We start from the raw sequence: 20,299 nt of genomic DNA, 5'->3' as shown, positions 1-20,299 counted from the left end.
CCCCCCCCCCCCGCTCTCTCTTAAGGCCTTCAACTGATTGGACGAGGCCCACCCATATTATGGAGGTTAATCTGCTTTAATAAAAGTCTACTGATTTATTGTCAATCATCTCTAAAAAGCACCTGTGCAACATCCAGACTGGCATTTGACCAAAAACTGGATATGGTGGCCTAGACAAGCTGAAACATCACAGTGCCTGTTAGCAGTAAATTTAGCTGAGGGTTAAGAAATATATTACATAACAACTTATTTAAAATACAGAATCTTCACTACATGCCTAAAGCAGGATTTAATAAATGCGGTCTGTGTGTGTATATATCTTTTACATACAGACAAAATCTTTCCTAAAGTGAATACATGTGTAAGAATCAAGAGAAGACAAAGCTACTGGGAATGAATAGGTATTTAAACTGAGTGACATTGGTACTTAACATAAGAATGAGCCAGGTGCAGGGGCACACACTTGTAGCCCCAGCTATTCAAGAGGCTGAGGCAGCAGGACTGCTTGAGCCCCCTAGGCAACAGGAGTTTCTGGCCACCCTAGGCAACAAAGCAAGACTCCGTCTCTAAAAAAATAAAATAAAATAAAGAATTCATGTAGTAGAAATACAACTTCTTTCCTGATTGTTTTTAATCAAACAGAATGAGAAGAATTAGGCCACTCTAAAGATAGGAGCCATTGGGAGAAGATTAATTAGAGTATTTCTAGATGATGAAGATTGGGAAAATGTTAGCAAAGTCTAACAGTGGGTATTATATCAATTCATGATGCCAACAGAAAATACATTAGTATCAGTTTCCCCCTTTTATGAACAGAATAGAAATGTAAAGTATGTCTGTGTGTGTGTGTGTGTGTGTGTGTGTGTGAGATGTGGTGTGTTGACCTGTATGTTTCAATGTGCTCATGTATGGCCATTTAAATTTAGAATTGGTCTTTAATATCCTCTTTTCTAGGATCTGAGGTGGCTTATTTTGATGGACAAAGTGCTCTGTTGTACAGATTTGATAAAAAATCCATAAAGCCAATAAGGGATGTTATTTCTTTGAAATTTAAAGCCATGCAGAGCAGTGGAATTCTACTCCACAGAGAAGGACAATATGGGAATCACATCACTCTGGAATTAATTAAAGGAAAGCTTGTCTTTTTGCTTAATTCAGGTAAAAAGTGTTTGTACTTTTGTAGCAGCAGTTTCAAAAATTTGTTTAGCTAAGAGTACATTTACCTGGTACTTAATCTTTTCACAATGAGGTAAAATAATCATAAAATTTATCATCCAAACTAGAACACTTTTAAGAGTTAAAAGATACACTACTGTTGAGTTACTCTAGGGCAATGTGTGTGAAGTAGAACTCTCGTGGGAAAACATAAATGAAAGTTTAAGAGCATTACAAACAGATGCATGTAACGCGTACATATTCTGAGTACAATTTATGGAAACAGCATATATTATATTTTGACCCTGTGCAAGACGACCACCATATACGTATATGTAATATTATATATGATATATTATGATCATATATAATCATAAAGACAAGAATAGATCATTGTCAAAGCATGAGATATCACTGATAATGAAGTTCCAACAAAGAAAACATTTGCAATGTAAATAGAAATGCCATGAATAATAATAAGAAAAAATAAATACTAAAGAGCAATCTCAACAAAGTGTAGAAATGAATAAAAAAAGGTGTAAGGATATTGTATTCAAAATGGAGATGAAGTCAGCTGACAACTATGTGAGATGGAAGTTTGGACGAAAATCGTAATACTGAACTAACGAAGGGAAGCCATGATTTTAAACAGAAATAACTAAGTGGTTTCTTTCCTTCTTTTTTAAGGCAATGCTAACCTGTCCCCCACTAATGCTCCCGTGAACCTCACCCTGGGCAGCCTGCTGGACGACCAGCACTGGCACTCCGTCCTCATCGAGCGCCTCAACGCGGAGGCCAATGTCACCGTGGACAAACACGCTCATCATTTCCATACAAAGGGAGGATCCAGTTACTTGGATCTTAATTTTGAGGTTATTATAGATTGAATAATTTAAATGGAATATAACCTGAAAAAGAAACTAATGCTGTAGAGAAATTCAATTTTGTAGCAATTCAGAACTATGCTGAGTAATACATGATAATAGGGATGTTAAGATCCTAGTGAACTGTTTATTCCTTATAATAGGTAATTTATTATTATAGATCATCTTTTCCAGTCATGCTGTTAGGTTTAGGAAATCTACAAATGAAGAGATATGAAGGCAGCAAGCAATATTATTGAATGTGTTTCTTTGGTATATTACATCTATTGTTTGGCTATGAACACATTCCTGGGGGATTTTTTTTCTTACCTTCATGCAATTCTAACCAACACAGCATTATCTAGAATCACTTTGAGGAGCTCACATATATGCCAGTAGATTTATTAAATAACGAGAGAGCCAAGTGCTCATATATAAACAATTTCTTAATGTTTTTTCAGGGCTTAACCCTTTTTTGAAATCCTTTGTCCATCTAAGTACATGTAAATGTGTCTAAGCTCACTGTTAAATAACATCTATTCTGCCAGTTCTTCACAGGACACCTTAAAGTTCATGAAAAATCAGAACAAACCAGGAAACTCTGATATTTATGTGGTATGAATGGCTTTGGCATGTAATATTTACTGAAACCCCAGTCTTATGCCAGAGCATCCACAGTTTTATTCCCTTAATTTAACCATGTAATAGCAAAAGAGAGTACCCAATGCAGAGGGTGGTAAATCATGGGCATCAGGCCAAACCTGGACATTATTTTGTAAATATATATATATATAGTCTATGGCTGCTTTGGCACTATCACAGCAGAGCTGAGTGTTGCAAAAGAGATCATATGACCCACAAAGCCAAAAATGTTTACTATGTGGCCTTTCATAGACAATGTTGAAAATGCTGACCCCTTCCTTTAAGTTTAACACAAATGTCTGGTGCCAGAAATACAGGTATTAAAAATGCCATTAATTATAATACAATAGAACACTTCATTTGAGATTAGCATACCTGGAAATATGAGAAGCTACAAATGAATTTGTGTCAATTAGTGGTATACTTAGTATTATAAATGTTTTAAATAGATAATCAGAAAATCACTAAACAATGTTATTTATGTCATTTTTCTTTCTAAGATCAGCTTTGGGGGAATTCCGACACCTGGAAGATCACGTAAAAGCTTTCATGGGTGTTTAGAAAATCTTTATTATAATGGAGTGGATATCATTGAATTAGTCAAGACACACAAACCACAGATCCGCATTATGGTAAGGAAGCCTAATGGAAGGAAAGAGAAAAGGAATTGTTATTTTTTGCATTTAAAAAACATTTGTGTTAGGTCTCCAGTTGATATAATATTTTAAAAATCAACTCCTACTTTTGAAACAGCTACCCGTGTAATATAACAATTTTTATTATGTATAAAAATGTTATAAAGTAAATATGTCTCATAGGACATAGTTATTTCATTTTTATATGAAGTAAAACAACTTCTTATTTTTGTGTAGAAATCAGAATTCATATGTCTCCTGTGTTTTTGGTATTGTTATTCTCAGGAGACTAATTATTTTGCAATGGAAATCCCTAATGAGCTATTCCTTAATCAATTGGAAATGCTTCCAAATCAGTTAATAAAATTCTCTTTCAATTTTTAAAATTGAAAATATCTAAGTTTTGGGTTAAAGGGGAAGTTCATGCTTAGTTGTCAGCAAATCTTAGAAGCACATAATGGGAATATTTATTTGCATTGTTTTAAAAATGTGTTTTCTTTCCTATTACGTACTGGGAAAAGTTGGCTCAGGGCTTGTAGGACCAAAACTTGAAAATAGCTTTGGCTCTGAGTCACCAGGCCACAAAATGAATACATCATTAGGATTAGCATGAGAAAAGGCGAAAAAAACAGCCATGAAGCCCATGAGCCTTTCATGAAAGTTAAGGAAAAAATCTAAAAAGATAGGATTGAAGTCTAAGCTCTACTATGAATGGCACCATGCTGAGATCATACAAATGAAAAATACCATCAAGATACATGAAAAGAGAAACACCAAAGGGAAGAGTGATACAAAGGCCCCACAGTGCTCGGGTTCCTTTGACAAGATTAAAAAGAAACGAAAAGAAGGAGATAAATGGAATAGCCCTCTGCCTAAAGTTCCTATCCTTGGAGAAACTGAAATATGAAGTGTTGCTTGCACGGGAAGGGGAAAGGAGACCTGGTTGCTGAAGTCGGCTTTGTTGGAGGTGCTCACTCACATCAAAATACAGACATTTGTTTGGCCAATGGGCATCCACGTTAATGTAACACATTCTGAACATGAAGCCACCTTTTATCTGCCAACCCTTGGTGTTCAGAAGAATCCCTCATTCCCACCCTAACTTCTATGGTATTGTTGCCACAGGTGCTGTCACAGAGGTGGATGGGAGTGAGTTGGGCCTTAGGACACAAGAGGCCAAGACTAGTTGAGGAAAACAGGCGCACGTTTTCATACACACTTCGTGCTACTCTGGGATACTGATGGGTTTGCTGACGGAATTATTTATTAACTGATTGTAATCAATCAGGAAAACCACAATTTGGCTGGTATCTCTGGAGTTCTGAATGTCATCCTTAAGAAAACTATTTATAATTATAATACATTGTATAAAGATATTAAAATGTTTAGATTTTACATAAAAACAAACAAAAGGAGAATTCATTCCAAATTGTGCATATGGATACATAATGTTGGATACAAGAACTCCATTCTGAGAGTTATTGCAATTTTATGTGCTCTTTATAAAAATAGGAAAATAGTTGCTTCCATGTTTAAAAGGAAAACATTTTAAAATATATTTTGTTGGCAAAATCAGTCGCCAGAACTGGTTCATTCAACTGATAGTCGCTCATTGGTAGCCAGAAGCTTTGCTCCCTTGTTGGTCTAGTGGTCAGCTGTCCATCTACGTGATGACGGCAAGAAATCTGCAGCTGATAAAAACTAAAACCATGTAATAGTTCAGTGATTAAATTTGTACTATGGATCAGTGCTTATTATTCTTAAGCTTTTGGTATTTAATTCATTACAGCAAATATTCTCTTACAATAAAAACTATTTCACATTCAGCAGAATTTCAAAAACAGCCAAGAGTAAATGTTCTGATTTATGTATATAGGTATACTATGTATTACAGATTATTTTAGTTTTTTATTTTTTTAGAGATGGGGTCTCACTCTGTTGCCCAGGCTGGAGTACAGTGGTGTATGAAAATAGCTCACTATAACTTCAAATTCCTGGGCTCAAGTGATCCTCTTGCCTCAGCCTCCTGAGAAGCTGGGACTACAGATGCACCATCACACCCAGCTAACTTTTTCATTTTTTTGTAGAGAGGTAGCCTCACTATGTTGCCCAGGCTGGTCTCAAACTCCTGGCTTTGAGAAATCCTCCAAACCCAGCCTCCCAAAATGGTGAGATGACAAGTGTGAGCCGTGTCCAGCCAAGATATTTTAAAATGAAAACTAAATTATATCAGTTTCTAAAGTATATTAAGGGAGAATTTTTTAAAAATGTGATTCAGTCTTGAAAGTGGGGTTAATCCCTGAATCAGTGTTTCTTAAACTTGGTTTTACCTTGAAGTCACCAGAGGGGACTTAAAAGATACTGTTACCTGGATCCACCTCCAGAGATTGGGATTTAATTGGTCCGGGTGTGGATTTTAACAGCTCTCTGGGTGACAACTGTTTAGCAAGGTTCGAGAACCACTACTCTATCTGTCTCACTTTAGTAACACGTTTTTTTCTAAGATCATTTATAGATTATAAATAGAAATAATTCAATGGAAATTCCAATTAGAATCTGAATTGCTAGCTATTTTCTCTGGAACTGAAATTCATGTGTTTGAATAAATACCCAAGAATTACTCCTTCCTTCCTCCAGCTAAGAAAAACCAAAAACAAATACATAAACAGTGGGATGGGACTTGACTTACCAGATAGTAAAACATACTAAAAGCCACTGTGCTAGAATCAAAATGGTATTGGATGGAATAGACAAGTCAGTAGAACAAAGCAGAGATCCCAGAAAGATCCCAGGACATATGCAGTTGCTAGTAGCAAGGTATATGGTTCAATTCGGTGTAAAAGGGAGGAATTATTTCATAAATTCTGCTGGAATAAATAAATGTCCATAAGGCAGAAAACAAAAATGGGTCACTATCTAACATACACTAAAAATATGTAAATTTAGGAGGATGAGAAACAAACAACAAAAAATCTTGGAAGAAAATCTGTGAGACTATGTGTAGGACCTAGGGAGTTGTGAAACTTTCCTAATGAAGATTGGAAACCTAGAAGCTATAAGAGAAAATATAGACGTAATTGACAACATAAAAATTTAATATTTTCATGCTAAAATACTATAAGCAAAGTTATATATAACAGTTAGACCTGAAAAACATTTGGAACACTGTCAAAATATAATTTTCCAAAAGCTGAAAATATGACCCATAGAAACATCAAGTAAACATGTATCAGAGATTTAGCCAACTCACTGACTAGCGAGGGAACCAGTAAAGTAGTAAAGTGGGTACAAAGGAGATCGTGAGGACCGCTGTTTAGGGAAGAGCAAAAGTTGCTCAGGAGAAGGACAGTCCGAGAGTGTGGACATGTCCTGTTCAGGCCTAGCACAGGGCCTGGAAGACAGCTGGCGTAAAATAACTCCTATTGAATTAAATCTTATTAGACTCCTTTGCTAATGCAGAGAAGTAGAAAAGTGGAGAATTTCATACACACACACACACACACACACACACACACACACTCCACAGGGATAGGTTTGCCCAATTATAATAATATTTATATCGAAAGATAAAATACATGTCATAGATTAAGTTTTAGCAGGCAGGCTAATTTATACAATTCCAGATTGATAAAAAGCCTTTGGAAATCTTTGCAAAATCTATCTCTAATTAGATAGAAGCACCACGCTCAGGCCTCTCAATGTGCTCTTTTGTTTTATTTATAGGGAAATGTGTCCTTCTCATGTCCACAGCCACAGACTGTCCCTGTGACTTTTCTGAGCTCCAGGAGTTTTCTGGCCCTGCCGGGCAACTCCGGGGATGACAAAGTGTTTGTCACTTTTCAATTTCGAACATGGAACAGAGCAGGACGTTTGCTTTCTGGCGAACTTCGACGTGGTGCAGAGAGTTTTGTTCTCTTTCTTCAGGATGGAAAACTGAAACTGAGTCTCTCCCAGCTGGGACAGTCATGGAGGAACGTCACAGCAGGTAATGGAGGTCCTCCAGTACACCTCACAAACATAGAGCAGACACATCATTCGGTAGTAAGTTAATGAAGTGACAAGATACTGGATGCCCCACCTGGAGGAGGGGGTTGCCCTCTCCTTCCAGACTGTGTTCATGTGTGGGACATGCGGCCATCACCGAAGTCTTCTTTGGACCAAAATGACCACATATGAGAAATAAGAAACGGACGCTAATGCAGACAGACCCCCCCCCCCCCCGCCGTATGCCAGGAAAATACGTAATAGCCTTAAGCCCCATTCCTGACAAACACACACCCATCCTCCATCCAAAGAACTACAGTCGGGACTCGTGCGGCAGGCAGCACCCAGAGGCACTCACTTTTCTCCCTTCCCTCCCCTCCTCTCCTGTTCTGTTCTGTGAAGAAATATTCTATACACAGTAGGCGATTGATAACTATTGGCTTGCTGTGAAAGATGCCAGCAAATGCCACAAATTCTTGTGCTTTTGCTGGTGGCTGATTAGTTTTCTGAGACAGCCTGACGCCAGGGAGGAATCGCAGCTCCTCCACTTGCTGCCCTTCTGATAGGCAAATCATTGAGCTTCCCAAACCCAGCCTGTTTTCACTTGTGAAATGGTAAACCTTAGTTCTTTGCAGGGAACAAGAGGAAGGAAGTCTGATTTTATTAGCACAATGGCCACCCCTACACAGGCCCTCTCTTGTCCCCACTCCTCATCTAGGGCCTGTTTCTGTTGGGCAAAGGCTTTGATATGCCTGCCAGCTTAGAGGCTCAAATCTCATGAGGCAAGACCCAGTAACAATAGATGGTAACTGATCTGCTTCTGTTGTGCAGTGTGGTGTGGGCAAGTTTGATCACACAGAGCTGTCGGATTTTGCTGATTGGATTTGCAAATTTAGGAGGAGATCTGAGTCCTACATCAACATCATGTCGAAATTGGCATCAGAACCAAATGAGGGCTTTTTTTTTTAAAGATAGAGGAGTCTAAGAAAGAAGACACTAAAAAAGAGCCACATGTCTCCCTTAAACCAGGGGATTATCCTACTGTAAGAGAGATTCCTTCTGGCTACTTGGATGCACACTTGACCAGACTGCTGTTACACGTTGCTGTGTGAAAGCAGGATTTCAGAGGGTGGGGGCTTATCTCAGGACTTCTGGCAAACTCCACATGTTGGAATCTGTGTCCACCTCTGATCCAAAGTAAACTGTAAACTGTGTGAGATAAAACAGATATTCGCAAGGATATAGATATATTTTTTTATCTTTTCAAAATGCAAACCTATTTTCCATTTCCTCACAAATAGGGCTTTTTTTCCAAGAAAGTGTAAAATCATGACCAACACACATATACAAAATGAACATATGTCAAAGATTTTATTTACTCATTAATTAATGAGGAACCAGTACTGGGAAAATAATTAAAGATAAAATTGCCTACCAGCCTAGTGAATCCCTTTCACAAGGTAGAAAATAATTAAATAGTTTATTACTGAGTAAGTATTAAACCAGAGTGTGACACACATTTCCGGCAGTCACTAATGTGATTGCAAAGACAGAAAGAAATCTCATCCTTTTATCTAGCCAGGCTGATACAACCCATTACATACATGTTTTCAAGGTAGAGGATAAATTGTCCTCAAGTAAGAGGACGTGACAGCACGGTTTGCTACACATAGTCCATCCCAAATCACCTATTAATTGGGGACAACATCTGTATTAGCTCATTGCCTTAATCCAAAGGGAAACTAAAACTCCTTACATCTCTTTGACAAGCAGATAGTTGGATTTGCAAATCCAACTTGGAACCATGCACCTAAATTCAACCCCCACAAAACTGGGGAGCTAGGGGCAGTATCTGTCTTGATGTTTACATTTCAAAGAAATGTTTTCAAGGCCCTCAAGAAAAACATTCTTGGGTTGTAAAACTAGAAGAAGGCTAAATAAATTTTTTAAAAGACTTTTAAAGATTTTTTAAACAGATTTGTTTCAAGTTATTTTAAAACTAAGTAAGTTTTTTAAAAAGATTTATGTACACTTCAAAGAGGCAGAAAAAATTTACATTTACAATTTCTAAAGGAAATGCTCTAAGAAAAGGAAGAGTAAGTGAAAGTCTGTATCCTTTTTGGCACCAAGGAAGATTTCGTTTGATCAATTAGCTTTTTTTTTTTTTTTTTTTAGCTTTACGTTTGCCATTACATCAGTAAAGCCAATTTAAAGAATCCTAAACACCACACATTTATGATCAGAGAAGGAATGCTGAAATGAAATTACAAATAGATACAAATCTTGTCAATATCCACAGGGAAAGTAAATAAATCCCTTCCCTGGACAGAATTTGCATCTCTATGGACAAGTATTATTTGCATTACTATCAATTTTGTGCAAGTTAACTTCTATCACTACACAACTGTAAAGTAACCTAGTCAAAGATGAAGGTTTACAACCCTATAAAATGAGTTAATCCTTTCATCAAAAAGATATCCAGTAATCTCTTTTGCCCAATTCAAAAACTACCCTCAATTTTTTCCTACAATAGTTGGTTCAGCTTCACTGCTAATAAGTTGCACATATTCTAGATGCAATGAAATGCTGAACGAACATTTTCTCCAGTTCTGGGTTTCACAATCACCAGAATTAAATATCATTAAAGTCCTTAAATCACATCAGGATTTTGCTTTAGCTCAGGGCTTTATGATAGTGATATTTTGCCTCTGCATTTAAAATGTAGTTTTTGACAAGAGATCATCTTCATTTTAAACATACTTAAAATACTATGTGTGTTGTAGGCAATTAATTAATGTAATCATTTCTCATTAAAATATTTATAGATGTCACTCTATCTGACTTTCTTGGAAATAAACTATGGCCAAAGGCCAAATACAAGCTGGCAAAAAACAAGAAGAAAAAATAATCGGATGATAAACATGAAAAAAAAGTATACAAAAATCTATTGTTATTTGTCAAAAGATATCCTAAAGAGGACACCATTAGGACTTAATACAATTATGAAAAGAACATGTCAAAGATTTTACTTAACTCATTAGTTAATGAGGGAATCAGTAAGATGCTACAGCAGGTTCAAAGGAGAATTCAAAGAGTCAAAGATATGTACAGGAAGCTACAATGAATTTGCATATAATGTAAAACTGGCTCCTTCCATGTCATGTGATGGGGAACAGGGAGAAGGCTCAACTCTATTGTAAAAATCCAATTTATTTGCATGTCTACGGACGATGATCGTTTGCTTGCTTTCGGTTTTCCACAATTTACAGAAGGGTAAAAGAACTCAAAGAAGGTGAAAGGCACAGAGACCTGTAGAATCAGATAGTCCTAGAGATCGTGTTTAGACAATGCCTATTTTTACACTGAAGACTTCCAGTAGTCCCGATTGATTTTAAAGTACAATTTTTTTCCTTATACATTATTATTACTTCTGTTTCTGTTTCATACATCACTGAAGGATAAAAGGAAAAGCTGAAATGTTAATATTAATTTTTAAGAAGTACTACATTTGAAATGCTAATAATAGATTAACGTCAGATAAATCTATGTCTGGAAAGGAAATAAATCAAGCACAGAGTTATTTTAATAATTAACAGGCTTCCTAAAACAGTCAACTTTATTAAAAAAACTTCTATTAATCTAGTGTTTATTATGATATATATGCCTCCTAACGTAGTTTTGATCATGGCCTAATTTTAAACATCAGTGCAATGTTAATTTAATAGGCCTCATAAAGCTAATCTCATTTTTAATCCATTTATTGGCATTTATCTTTGCCACATTACCAGGTGAAAGAAAACACAGAATAACTACAGTGATTTTAAATATGTTAACGTTTAAATTTACCATCAAAGACAATTCATTATGTTATCAAATTATTTCACAAGATTAACTTCATAGTTAATACTAAGAATCATAGAATAATGTAGCTATGAATGTAAATATATAAACAATGGTGTACTTATATATCAAATACACCTCCAATTCTTTCCTTAGCATTTTCTTGCTCAATACTAAATAACAATTTTTAGAAGAAGGTGTAATTATATCTATAATCATAATGTGTTCAATCAGAGAACACATAAATATATGTTAAAGATTTTAACTCGTTAATTAATGAAAAACCAATAAGATGTTACAGTCAGCTAAAGGAGGATTCAAAATATTAATACCACGCACACAGGCAGATAAGGAATGCTGAGATGAATTTACAGACAGATGTGAAATGGCTCCAATTGTACCCCAGCAGGCACACGTAATTTGCAATTCTATTGACAAAAATCATTTTGCATTGCTGTCAGTTCTCTACGGTTTACAGGGTTGTAAAATAGCTCAGACAGAGAAAGCAGAGTTTACCTGAATGGGTGCACTGGGCAGGACACTCAGTGATTTTTTTTCCCCCATTTCAAATCGTGTTGTACCCCACAAATATGTTCAACTATTATGTGTCAATTTAAAAAAAAAAAAAGCCTTTCACAATTATTCTTGACACAATTTTATCAACTCATTTCCCTGATTCTTTTAAAGTATTTTTGCTATTTTCAGTGAAACAGTACATTTTGCATTTGAAGATCGGATTAAACTGTGTTTTTTACCCCATTGGTAAAGACTTTTAACATATATATTTGGTAATTAAATTTGAGGTACTACATTAAGCACATTATCAGAATTTTTTGTTACAGTGACTCTTTAGAAAGAGTAAAATCTACCTTCATGTGTTATTGTCATAATAAATGAAATCCTTTCATTAAAGAAAGGTGGTTAACTTTTTTCTCAGTGACATATCAGCTTGTGAATACTGCTCTTTTCTGCTGTATTCAGTGATCTGAATTAAATTGTTTTCAAGTGTTTACAAAGTTGGTAATTTGGAGTTGTCTTTGGTTCTGTTCCCTCTAGGTGCTGCCTTAAACGATGGGCAGTGGCATTCTGTGTCCTTATCTGCTAAGTGGAGCCATGTGGGTGTGGCAGTGGATGATGACGCAGCTATTCAATCCCTGGTGGCTGTGCTGATCGATTCAGGTGACACGTATTATTTTGGAGGTAAGTGACGGCAACTGAACTATAAAACACTGGCAGTGGAACCATTTTTGTCTCTATTGCTTTGCATCCTGCGTCTCTAGTCACATTTCAACAAGTTAATGCTAAGAAATGATTTATCTCTTCCTATGAAATGAATACTTTTGAGTTTGTAAAGAACATGCAATGTTCAATTAATTGTTCTTTCCAAGAAAAAAATAAGTTATCTGCAGAAAGTTTACTTGCTTTTTACATAACCTTATATTTTCACTTAACATTAAATGAAAATTTATTTTACCTACACATAGTAAATAAGAAACAAGTAAAACCTTTCAAACATCAAATATTATGTCATCATACTACAAATAAATAAATTTATACTCCTAACAGTTAGCTTGTAAAAACAAAACAAATCATACTGTCCAAAGTCATTGGCTTACACAAAATATTACTTATGATGTATATTTAAGTTATACATCTCATTCCATACTATTGAATCATTATTAAACAGCTTAGTTTACAGATACATAGATAAATAGATATTTTTTAAATGGGAAGGGAGTAATAGAATGTAAAAAACTGACTATGAGGAATTTTCCAAACATTGGCAATAATAAACAAATATTAGTTAGCAGGAGACAAGCATATGAAATGAATCCATTGTGTAATTGGCGTCACATTGGCGCAAAGTACTGAATGTTTGTGTTTCCCCCCAAGTTCATGTTAAAACCCTAACCCCCTGAGGTGACAGTATGAGGAGGGTTTGGAGAGTAATCAAGTCATAAGGGTGGAGCTCTCATGAGTGGAATTAGTGCCCTCATAAAAGAGGCCCAACAGAACTCCCTTGCCACTCCTGCCATGTGAGGTTCCAACGAGAAGACCACAGCCAGGAAGCTGGCCCTTACCAGACACCACACCTACTGGTGCCCTGATCTTGGACTTGCCAGCCTCCAAACTGTGGGAATATCACTCAGTCCATGACATTTTGTTGTAGCAGCCCAAACTTAGACAACCGATATAGCTAAAAAAATGGAAACAAGTGAATTTTTTGATTGGAAAGGAAATTTGGCTTTTTTATTAAAGGAAGCACCAAAACCAATAACAAAACTCTGCCATCAATCCTAGAATGCTTCTGAGACATTATGTGAGTCCAAATATTAGGCCTACTCCTAGAAATCACAGTTAAGAGAAATAATCATGTGAGGAAACACGTCACATCAGGTCATAGACACTTGTACTTTAAAGCATTCTGCTATCACTCCATGTCACCACATGTATGATAAGAAAACTCATCTTGAGTAAGAAAGTTTTCAATTAAGTAGGAAATGCCATGATGAATATAGATGCAGACAGCCACTTTTCACTACTCATTTGGTAAATACCTAAACACTCAAGTTTCATCCCCATAATTCAATCATGTGTAATTCTTACTAGAAAGCTAAATATATCCCTCCTTTCCTATAGTGATTAAAAATTCCATATAAACAGAAATATAGATCTAGTAGAAATGCAATTTTATATATTGCATTCTGCCTCATCAGTATTTGCTGTGTCTCTCATGGAATATGTACATTTCCAAATATACAACTGCACATATTCAAGACATCACTGGGCTGTCCTTTGCCACATAGTGTATATTTATATTAGTAAAGTAAATTAGAATGGCCTGAAGAATCCCTGAGAAGACAAAGCCAGTTAGGCCTCATAAGTGACCTTAACCGTTTCTTGATTTACAAACATAAGTAAAATTTAACTGGGGCTATTTCTTGGAAATGTCTACATTCAAGAAAAATCAAACTTTATGCTAACCAATCAGAAGCCACTAACTTGTATAACTACGGACTTTCCAGCAGAATAGACCAAATAAGGCAACTGTGTAACTGTAACCAATCAAATACATATGTATGTAGAAATTTTTTTGCTTTACCTCTGTGTTTACCCTCTAGAAGCCTTCCCCTGCCGATCCCTTGAAGCAGCCCCCAAACAACTTCCCATTTGAAGCTGCCGAATTCTTGCATCACTATTAGTCAAAATGAATTCTTTAAATTTTATTTTGCCTCAATTTATCTTTTAATAATATGTACATTTATATCTCTAGTCAGATGTCTTTTTTCCTCTAGGCAGATACAAAGTACACTTGGAGAGCTTAAGATTTTTAAGATTGCAATAAGTAAATGTCTTAATTTATCTTGAATGGGTGATAATATAAGAGGTTCTCAAAAAAATGCAGCTATGCATGCCAACCTTTTCAAAACAGTACAGTTAGCTTTAGGAATAATAATATGTCCAAGGTTGTTAGTGATCTGAGAAATGCCACATGCAGATGATGTTGAATTAAGGGTTTCCAAGTAGAAAGACCAAGATACTCCTTGTGTTTGCTCTCAATTGACACAAATAATTATCTCTAAGAAAATTTTTCCAAACCAAGCACAAAAGAACAGCAAACAGAACAGGGATGTTCATTATTAGATTGATAACTAAAATCTGTACGACAGAAACAGATGATGGAGTTTGATCCACACTGTTTTGTTTTCACAATGACTAGCCGAGATGGAATAGGTCCAGAAAGAAACCACTGAGATAAACAACAGAAAATTTGAAACATTGTACTCTTTGAGAATGTATATTCATTTACATTCCCATTTCCTTCAGAAAATACTTCATGCTTCCTTCTCTAAAGACAAATGTATGAAAGCAAAAATCATTTCATGAAGGCATGGGTCATATTTTGTAGTAGGCAGAATGACTCCCAAAGATGCTCTAATCTCTGGAACCTGTGAATATGTTACATGGCATGAATGATTTTGCAGATGTAATTAAGGTTACAGACCTTAAAATAGGGAGGTTATCCAGAATCATCCACATGGGTCCAGTGTAATCACATGAACATTTGGCTCTGGTTTGAGGCATGGCACAGGGGAAGTCAGAGAGATGGAAGCAGGAGGGTGTCTCTGTGTACTGCTGCTGGCGTGGAAAGCAGACTGGACATGGTGAGGAGGACAGGCCCCAGCTGACAGCCAGTAAGAAACTGGAACCTCCTGCAACCACAAGGACCTGAATGCTGCCCATCCCCGAACGTGCTTGGAAGCCCATTCTGCCCCAGAGCCTCCATTTCAGAGCCCAGACTGGCCAACACCTTGATTTTGTCTTTGCAAGACTCTAAATAATCAGTCCAGCCCACACACACTCATAAAGTGAGAGATAATAAATGGATGTTGGTAGTAATTTGTTATAGCAACAATGAAAAATGGATACACATTCCTACCTCCATCTGAATTTTCATTTATATACATTGCATTCAGTTCAAAACACTTGGACAATGTCCAGAGGGAAAAGGTTTTCTCAAACACACCTGAGAATACGCTGAGAAATATATGCATAAGAGCAAGGAAGCTCAACAGAAAGTCAAAATGCCAGAAACAATTTCTGGTTTTTCAGGGTGTGTGTGTGCGTGCGTGTGTTCAGATTATATGTGGCATCGGAGCTAAAGTAACATACGTGATCGGGAACCAGTAGGAGACACAGTTACAGAAATGGCGAGGCTGGGCCGTGATCATGTGAACGTACACATCCTGTGGATTCCCAAGTCCCCTTTGATCCAAAAGCATGAGCAGGGCCATAACCTGTTAGAAACAGATACACAGCAACCGCAACCCAAACATGCATGTGCACAGGTAAAATTGTACTTGTTTCAGGGATGATGTTATGGATTGAATTACTCGCCCCCCCCCCCAGTTGATATATACCTCAGAATGTGATCCTCTTTGGAGCTGGGGTCTTTGCAGAGGTGATCAAGTTAAAATGAGGTCATTAAGGTGACCCCAATCCAGGAAGACTGGTGTCCTTATAGAAAGGGGAGATGTGGACACAGAGACAGATTCACTGAGGGGAGACACTGGGAACACGTGGAGAAAACTACATGAGATGGAGGACTGGAGTGTCACACCTACAAGGCCAGAGTGGCTCGCTGGCTCCCCCTTGACCCCAGCTTGCTGCTGTGTGGAGAAGGAGCTCGGCAGCCCTCCCCAGGCAGCTGATCCGGACTGAGGCTGCTGCTTTGCCATGAATCCCTTGATTTTTTTTTATTTTAAAATATTTCATTGACAAATAAAAATTATATATATTCAAGATATACAATGTGATTATTTGGTATAGGTATAATTGTGTACTGATTATTATAGTCAAATTAATCAGTACATCTATCACACCACACATAGTCACTATTTGTGTGTGGGGGAGGTAAGGACAATTAAAATTTGCTCTATTACCAAATTTAAGTGAATTATACGTATTATTAATTGTAGTCACAATGCTGGCTCCCTTTATTTTTAATGGGCATGTTGAGAAAGATTGTGAATTATGGACTAAAATGCACATCTCCTGGATAGGCTTAAATAAAATATCACATTTGGGGTCATGTTACGGAGCTTCCCTTCATCACCTTGCTCTACAGAATTGTCACAAAGCTGAAGAATTATTGTTACCTTTTCTTCTGTTTTATGAGCTGGTTTTATTGCACCACACGGGTGTTCCCCAGAGCGCTGGCTCTTCTAGACCATCTTAGTTATTTCCCACTGCCCAAAAGAAAGGACACGTTTTGCCCAAAGTGACTAATAGTCTAACTCAATCGGTCATTGCAACTTCTTTTCATTGCCAAGTGATAATGCAGCGAAACAGTTCACCAGGTTAGGGAGCGCATCAGGCTTTCACGGGCAATAGCGGAGTATTTCCCAGCTCAGTAACTGAGGACAACCAGGAGATGCTGCCGCCCAGGAGAGGGAGCTTGGAGGGGGCAGGTTAAGGAAGGGTGTGATAAATCTTCCCTGAGATGCTCATGGGGCAAGGCTTTGGTCACTAGAAATGTCATGTAACTCTGTCAGTAATAAGATATATTTGCTAACCAATGTCTGAGGTGCTTCCTCATGGTATGAGCATAGTTTTGCATTTTACTAGTTTCTTTGTAGAATCATTTTGAAATTATAACCGAAATAACATAATATGGATGGAAAATTCATCCCTAATACTGTCTGTCAGCACGCAAATTACGAATCCCATTGTCTAAAAATTGATAATCCTTCAGAAAAACCCTTCCACAGAGCAACTGTGAAAGCAGAAAATGTCAATCTTCAAAGTTCTGTTTGTTTTCTTTTTTCATATTCTGAGTTGTGCAGATCTGACCAAAGTCATTTCAAGACATTGGCTACACATGATAGATTTTATAATAATCCTAAGGAACAAATTATTTTAAAAACAAATAAGGCAATATATCCAAGACTTATCATTTCAAAAGTAAAAGATTTAGGAAACTCTAAGAGGGGTAAGAAGGAAAATATCATTCAATTTTTTAAATAATACCAAATAAAATTGACTACAGGAAATTATTTGCCAAATTATGAATATCACATCACCATTTATGGTTTAACATTCTGCAAGCAAGATTTAGTAATGCTCAGTTATTCAAGAGCATGTTTCCATAATTTATATACATACTAATCTTATGAATGATTTTGAGTTATTTTTATTCATATCATAATTGTATTCATTTTTACTGTGAAATAGATCATATATGCATATTTAGAATAATATTACTAATTTTTTTCTCAAAAAATATATATATTCTATTACATAAATATACCATATTTTATCAGTTTTACTGTCTCATTTTGCTATTGATAGACAATTTTACTTTTGCTGTTATAAAATTTACTTTTATAAATATTCTCAAAAATGTCTAGTTTTTCCAGTGAATTTTTTTGCATTTTTCTTACATGTACCTATTTAACTGAATTCACCCATTTGTATAGTAAACTTTGGGAAACACCAGATCTAACAACCATTGTCAGCAGCATAAGCTGGTGGTTAAGTTGAAGCGATGCACATGAACCTGAAATAGATCATTTCTTCACATAGAAACAGCCTTTGGTCCAGCTAATAGTCATTACTAATTTTAGTATATTAAAGACCTCATGATCCAAATTCTTCTTGAATGTTGTGTGGTGCATCGAAAGAGACATAATAAGACTCTTTTCTGTTTTCTTGGGAAATTTACTTCTTGGGATATTTTTGCTAATATGGTTTCCTATGAGACCCAGCATCACTAAGAATCTAGTAAGTGAAACAAAAAGTTTAACATTAATCCTGTAACAGAAGTTTTACTGATAACTTTGTTTTATTGGTATGTTTCTTCCTTTTTCACTGTCATTTTATATTTGCCCAAAGAAAAGAGGTTTGATGAATAAAGTACAATATGTTCTCCCTAACCAGCTTACAAATTTAGAATAGCCTAAATATGTATACCTGCAGACACTATTTCATTCCTACAGTATAATATCAACCATTGATTGAAACTAACCTACTCATCTGTATATTTTAAATCAGTGTAAGAGCAATCCTTTTCAGAGAGGAAGACTATGGACTGGCTTTTAAATAAATAAATAATAGACCAGGTTTAATAAAAACAAAACAAATGAAGAAAAATACTGCATCAATTTCCTAATGCCAGATAAATGGAATATGTTATCTGTACCAAAGAAACCTTGAGAGAAAGATTTAGAACAAATCATTGGTGGGCATGGATTTCCAGATCTCACTAAATTTATTGTAGTAGAAAGTTTAATTCACAGACGCAGACTTCTCTTCTGGACTGTTATTTGTTCGTTTTTTTTTTCTTTTCCTAGTCTGAGACATCATCTTTTTGAAGTGTTCTTCAAACAGCACTCTTTTCTTAGCAGGTTGTGCATATATCTTGCATTGTTTGTATTCCTGTCTGAAATTGAGGATGACTGAATGTCAAATTATTTTAAATTTGCTTTATGGAATCTTTCTGCTGTTCAATACCATAGCAGCATGATGGTATTGATGTTGGGAAAACAAAGTTAACTGTTATGTGGACAATCCTCCCATCCCCTTTGTGGGAAACATTGCCAGACAGGGAACTTGTAATAATGCAGTACTGAACTCTGTGGTGAAGCTGACCCTAATAGTTCCCTTCTGGTTGCAGTGACATGAAGTAACAATTTTCTTGTCATCCTCAGTTGCTTACCAAGTGAAACAAACCTGGGTCGAAATTTTCTTGGTTCTTAACATCTTTATTTGTTCAATTTCATAGCTAAAAACATGAAGTACTTTATGATTAGAACTTGGTCTAAATGTTTCATAACTTTTTCTTGGGCACCTGGATTTATTTTAGTTTTTTTCCTAACAGTGAGTTACTAATTTCATTTTATTTAGGAATAACCTATGGTATTCAGGAACACCATATGGTAAAAGGATTATTAGCAGAACTGTGGATATTACTAGAATTCATTGCTCAAAAATATTTATTGAATTAATATCTTCTTAGTTCTTATCCTAATGGGCTTAACCACCTTAATGTTTAAGGCATGCAATGAAGTGGAATTATGCAAAGCATATTTTCTATTCCATCCTTCAGAGAGTTCTGCACCATTTAAACTTATGTTTCTTTCTTAAACATAACAATATAAAATATTTCAGCATTCAAGCTTTTAAAAAATATGGCATTAAATTTTCAACTTCCAAGTCTCTGTAAGGTTGTGTGTAAGGTTTTAGTAAGCTAAAAAAAAGTCTTAAATATGTTGGAGGCTTTTATTTTAGAAATTAAAAAAATAGAATGTATTAAAATATTAAAGAGATAAAGCTTCAGCTGTTAAAATAGAAATCTAAACACAACATTTAATTTTTATGGGAATTTTTAGTGAGGAAATCAGAGTATAGGCATTAAGAGGGTACTTCCTTGATTCCATTAAGAGGAATCCTCATTGCCTATATTTTTGAAATTGTACTAGTGTTTAACAAAAGAAACTCAAAGAGAGATCAGTGAAAAACATGTAAGTACAATGGGTAAATTCGATACTTCTTTTTTCATTCAATTAAAAAATCCAGAACAGTATAGAGAACTCAAGCCCCAAGTGATAAATATTGATGTATTGTAATCATCCTTTAATACCTAATATTTAAATGATTGGAAAAATAAAGTAAGAAATT

The 20,299-nt window shown here is 35.8% G+C and overlaps 1 protein-coding gene across 1 annotated transcript in view; it reads left to right on the top strand.

Annotated features, from left to right (window-relative positions):
- Positions 1-20,299, top strand: part of LOC105816400 (contactin-associated protein-like 3) — a 156,860-nt gene that overhangs the window by 61,624 nt on the left and 74,937 nt on the right. Inside the window, exons 2-6 of the mRNA XM_012651809.1 lie at positions 955-1,158; positions 1,843-2,027; positions 3,161-3,292; positions 7,019-7,280; positions 12,176-12,319. Of these exons, the coding sequence (XP_012507263.1) occupies positions 955-1,158; positions 1,843-2,027; positions 3,161-3,292; positions 7,019-7,280; positions 12,176-12,319 (927 nt within the window). The remainder of the gene's footprint in view (positions 1-954; positions 1,159-1,842; positions 2,028-3,160; positions 3,293-7,018; positions 7,281-12,175; positions 12,320-20,299) is intronic.

Source organism: Propithecus coquereli, unplaced genomic scaffold (genome assembly GCF_000956105.1).
Source record: "Propithecus coquereli isolate 6110/MARCELLA unplaced genomic scaffold, Pcoq_1.0 Scaffold370, whole genome shotgun sequence".
NCBI lineage: Eukaryota > Metazoa > Chordata > Mammalia > Primates > Indriidae > Propithecus > Propithecus coquereli.
This window is presented reverse-complemented; position numbering and strand designations above follow the sequence as displayed.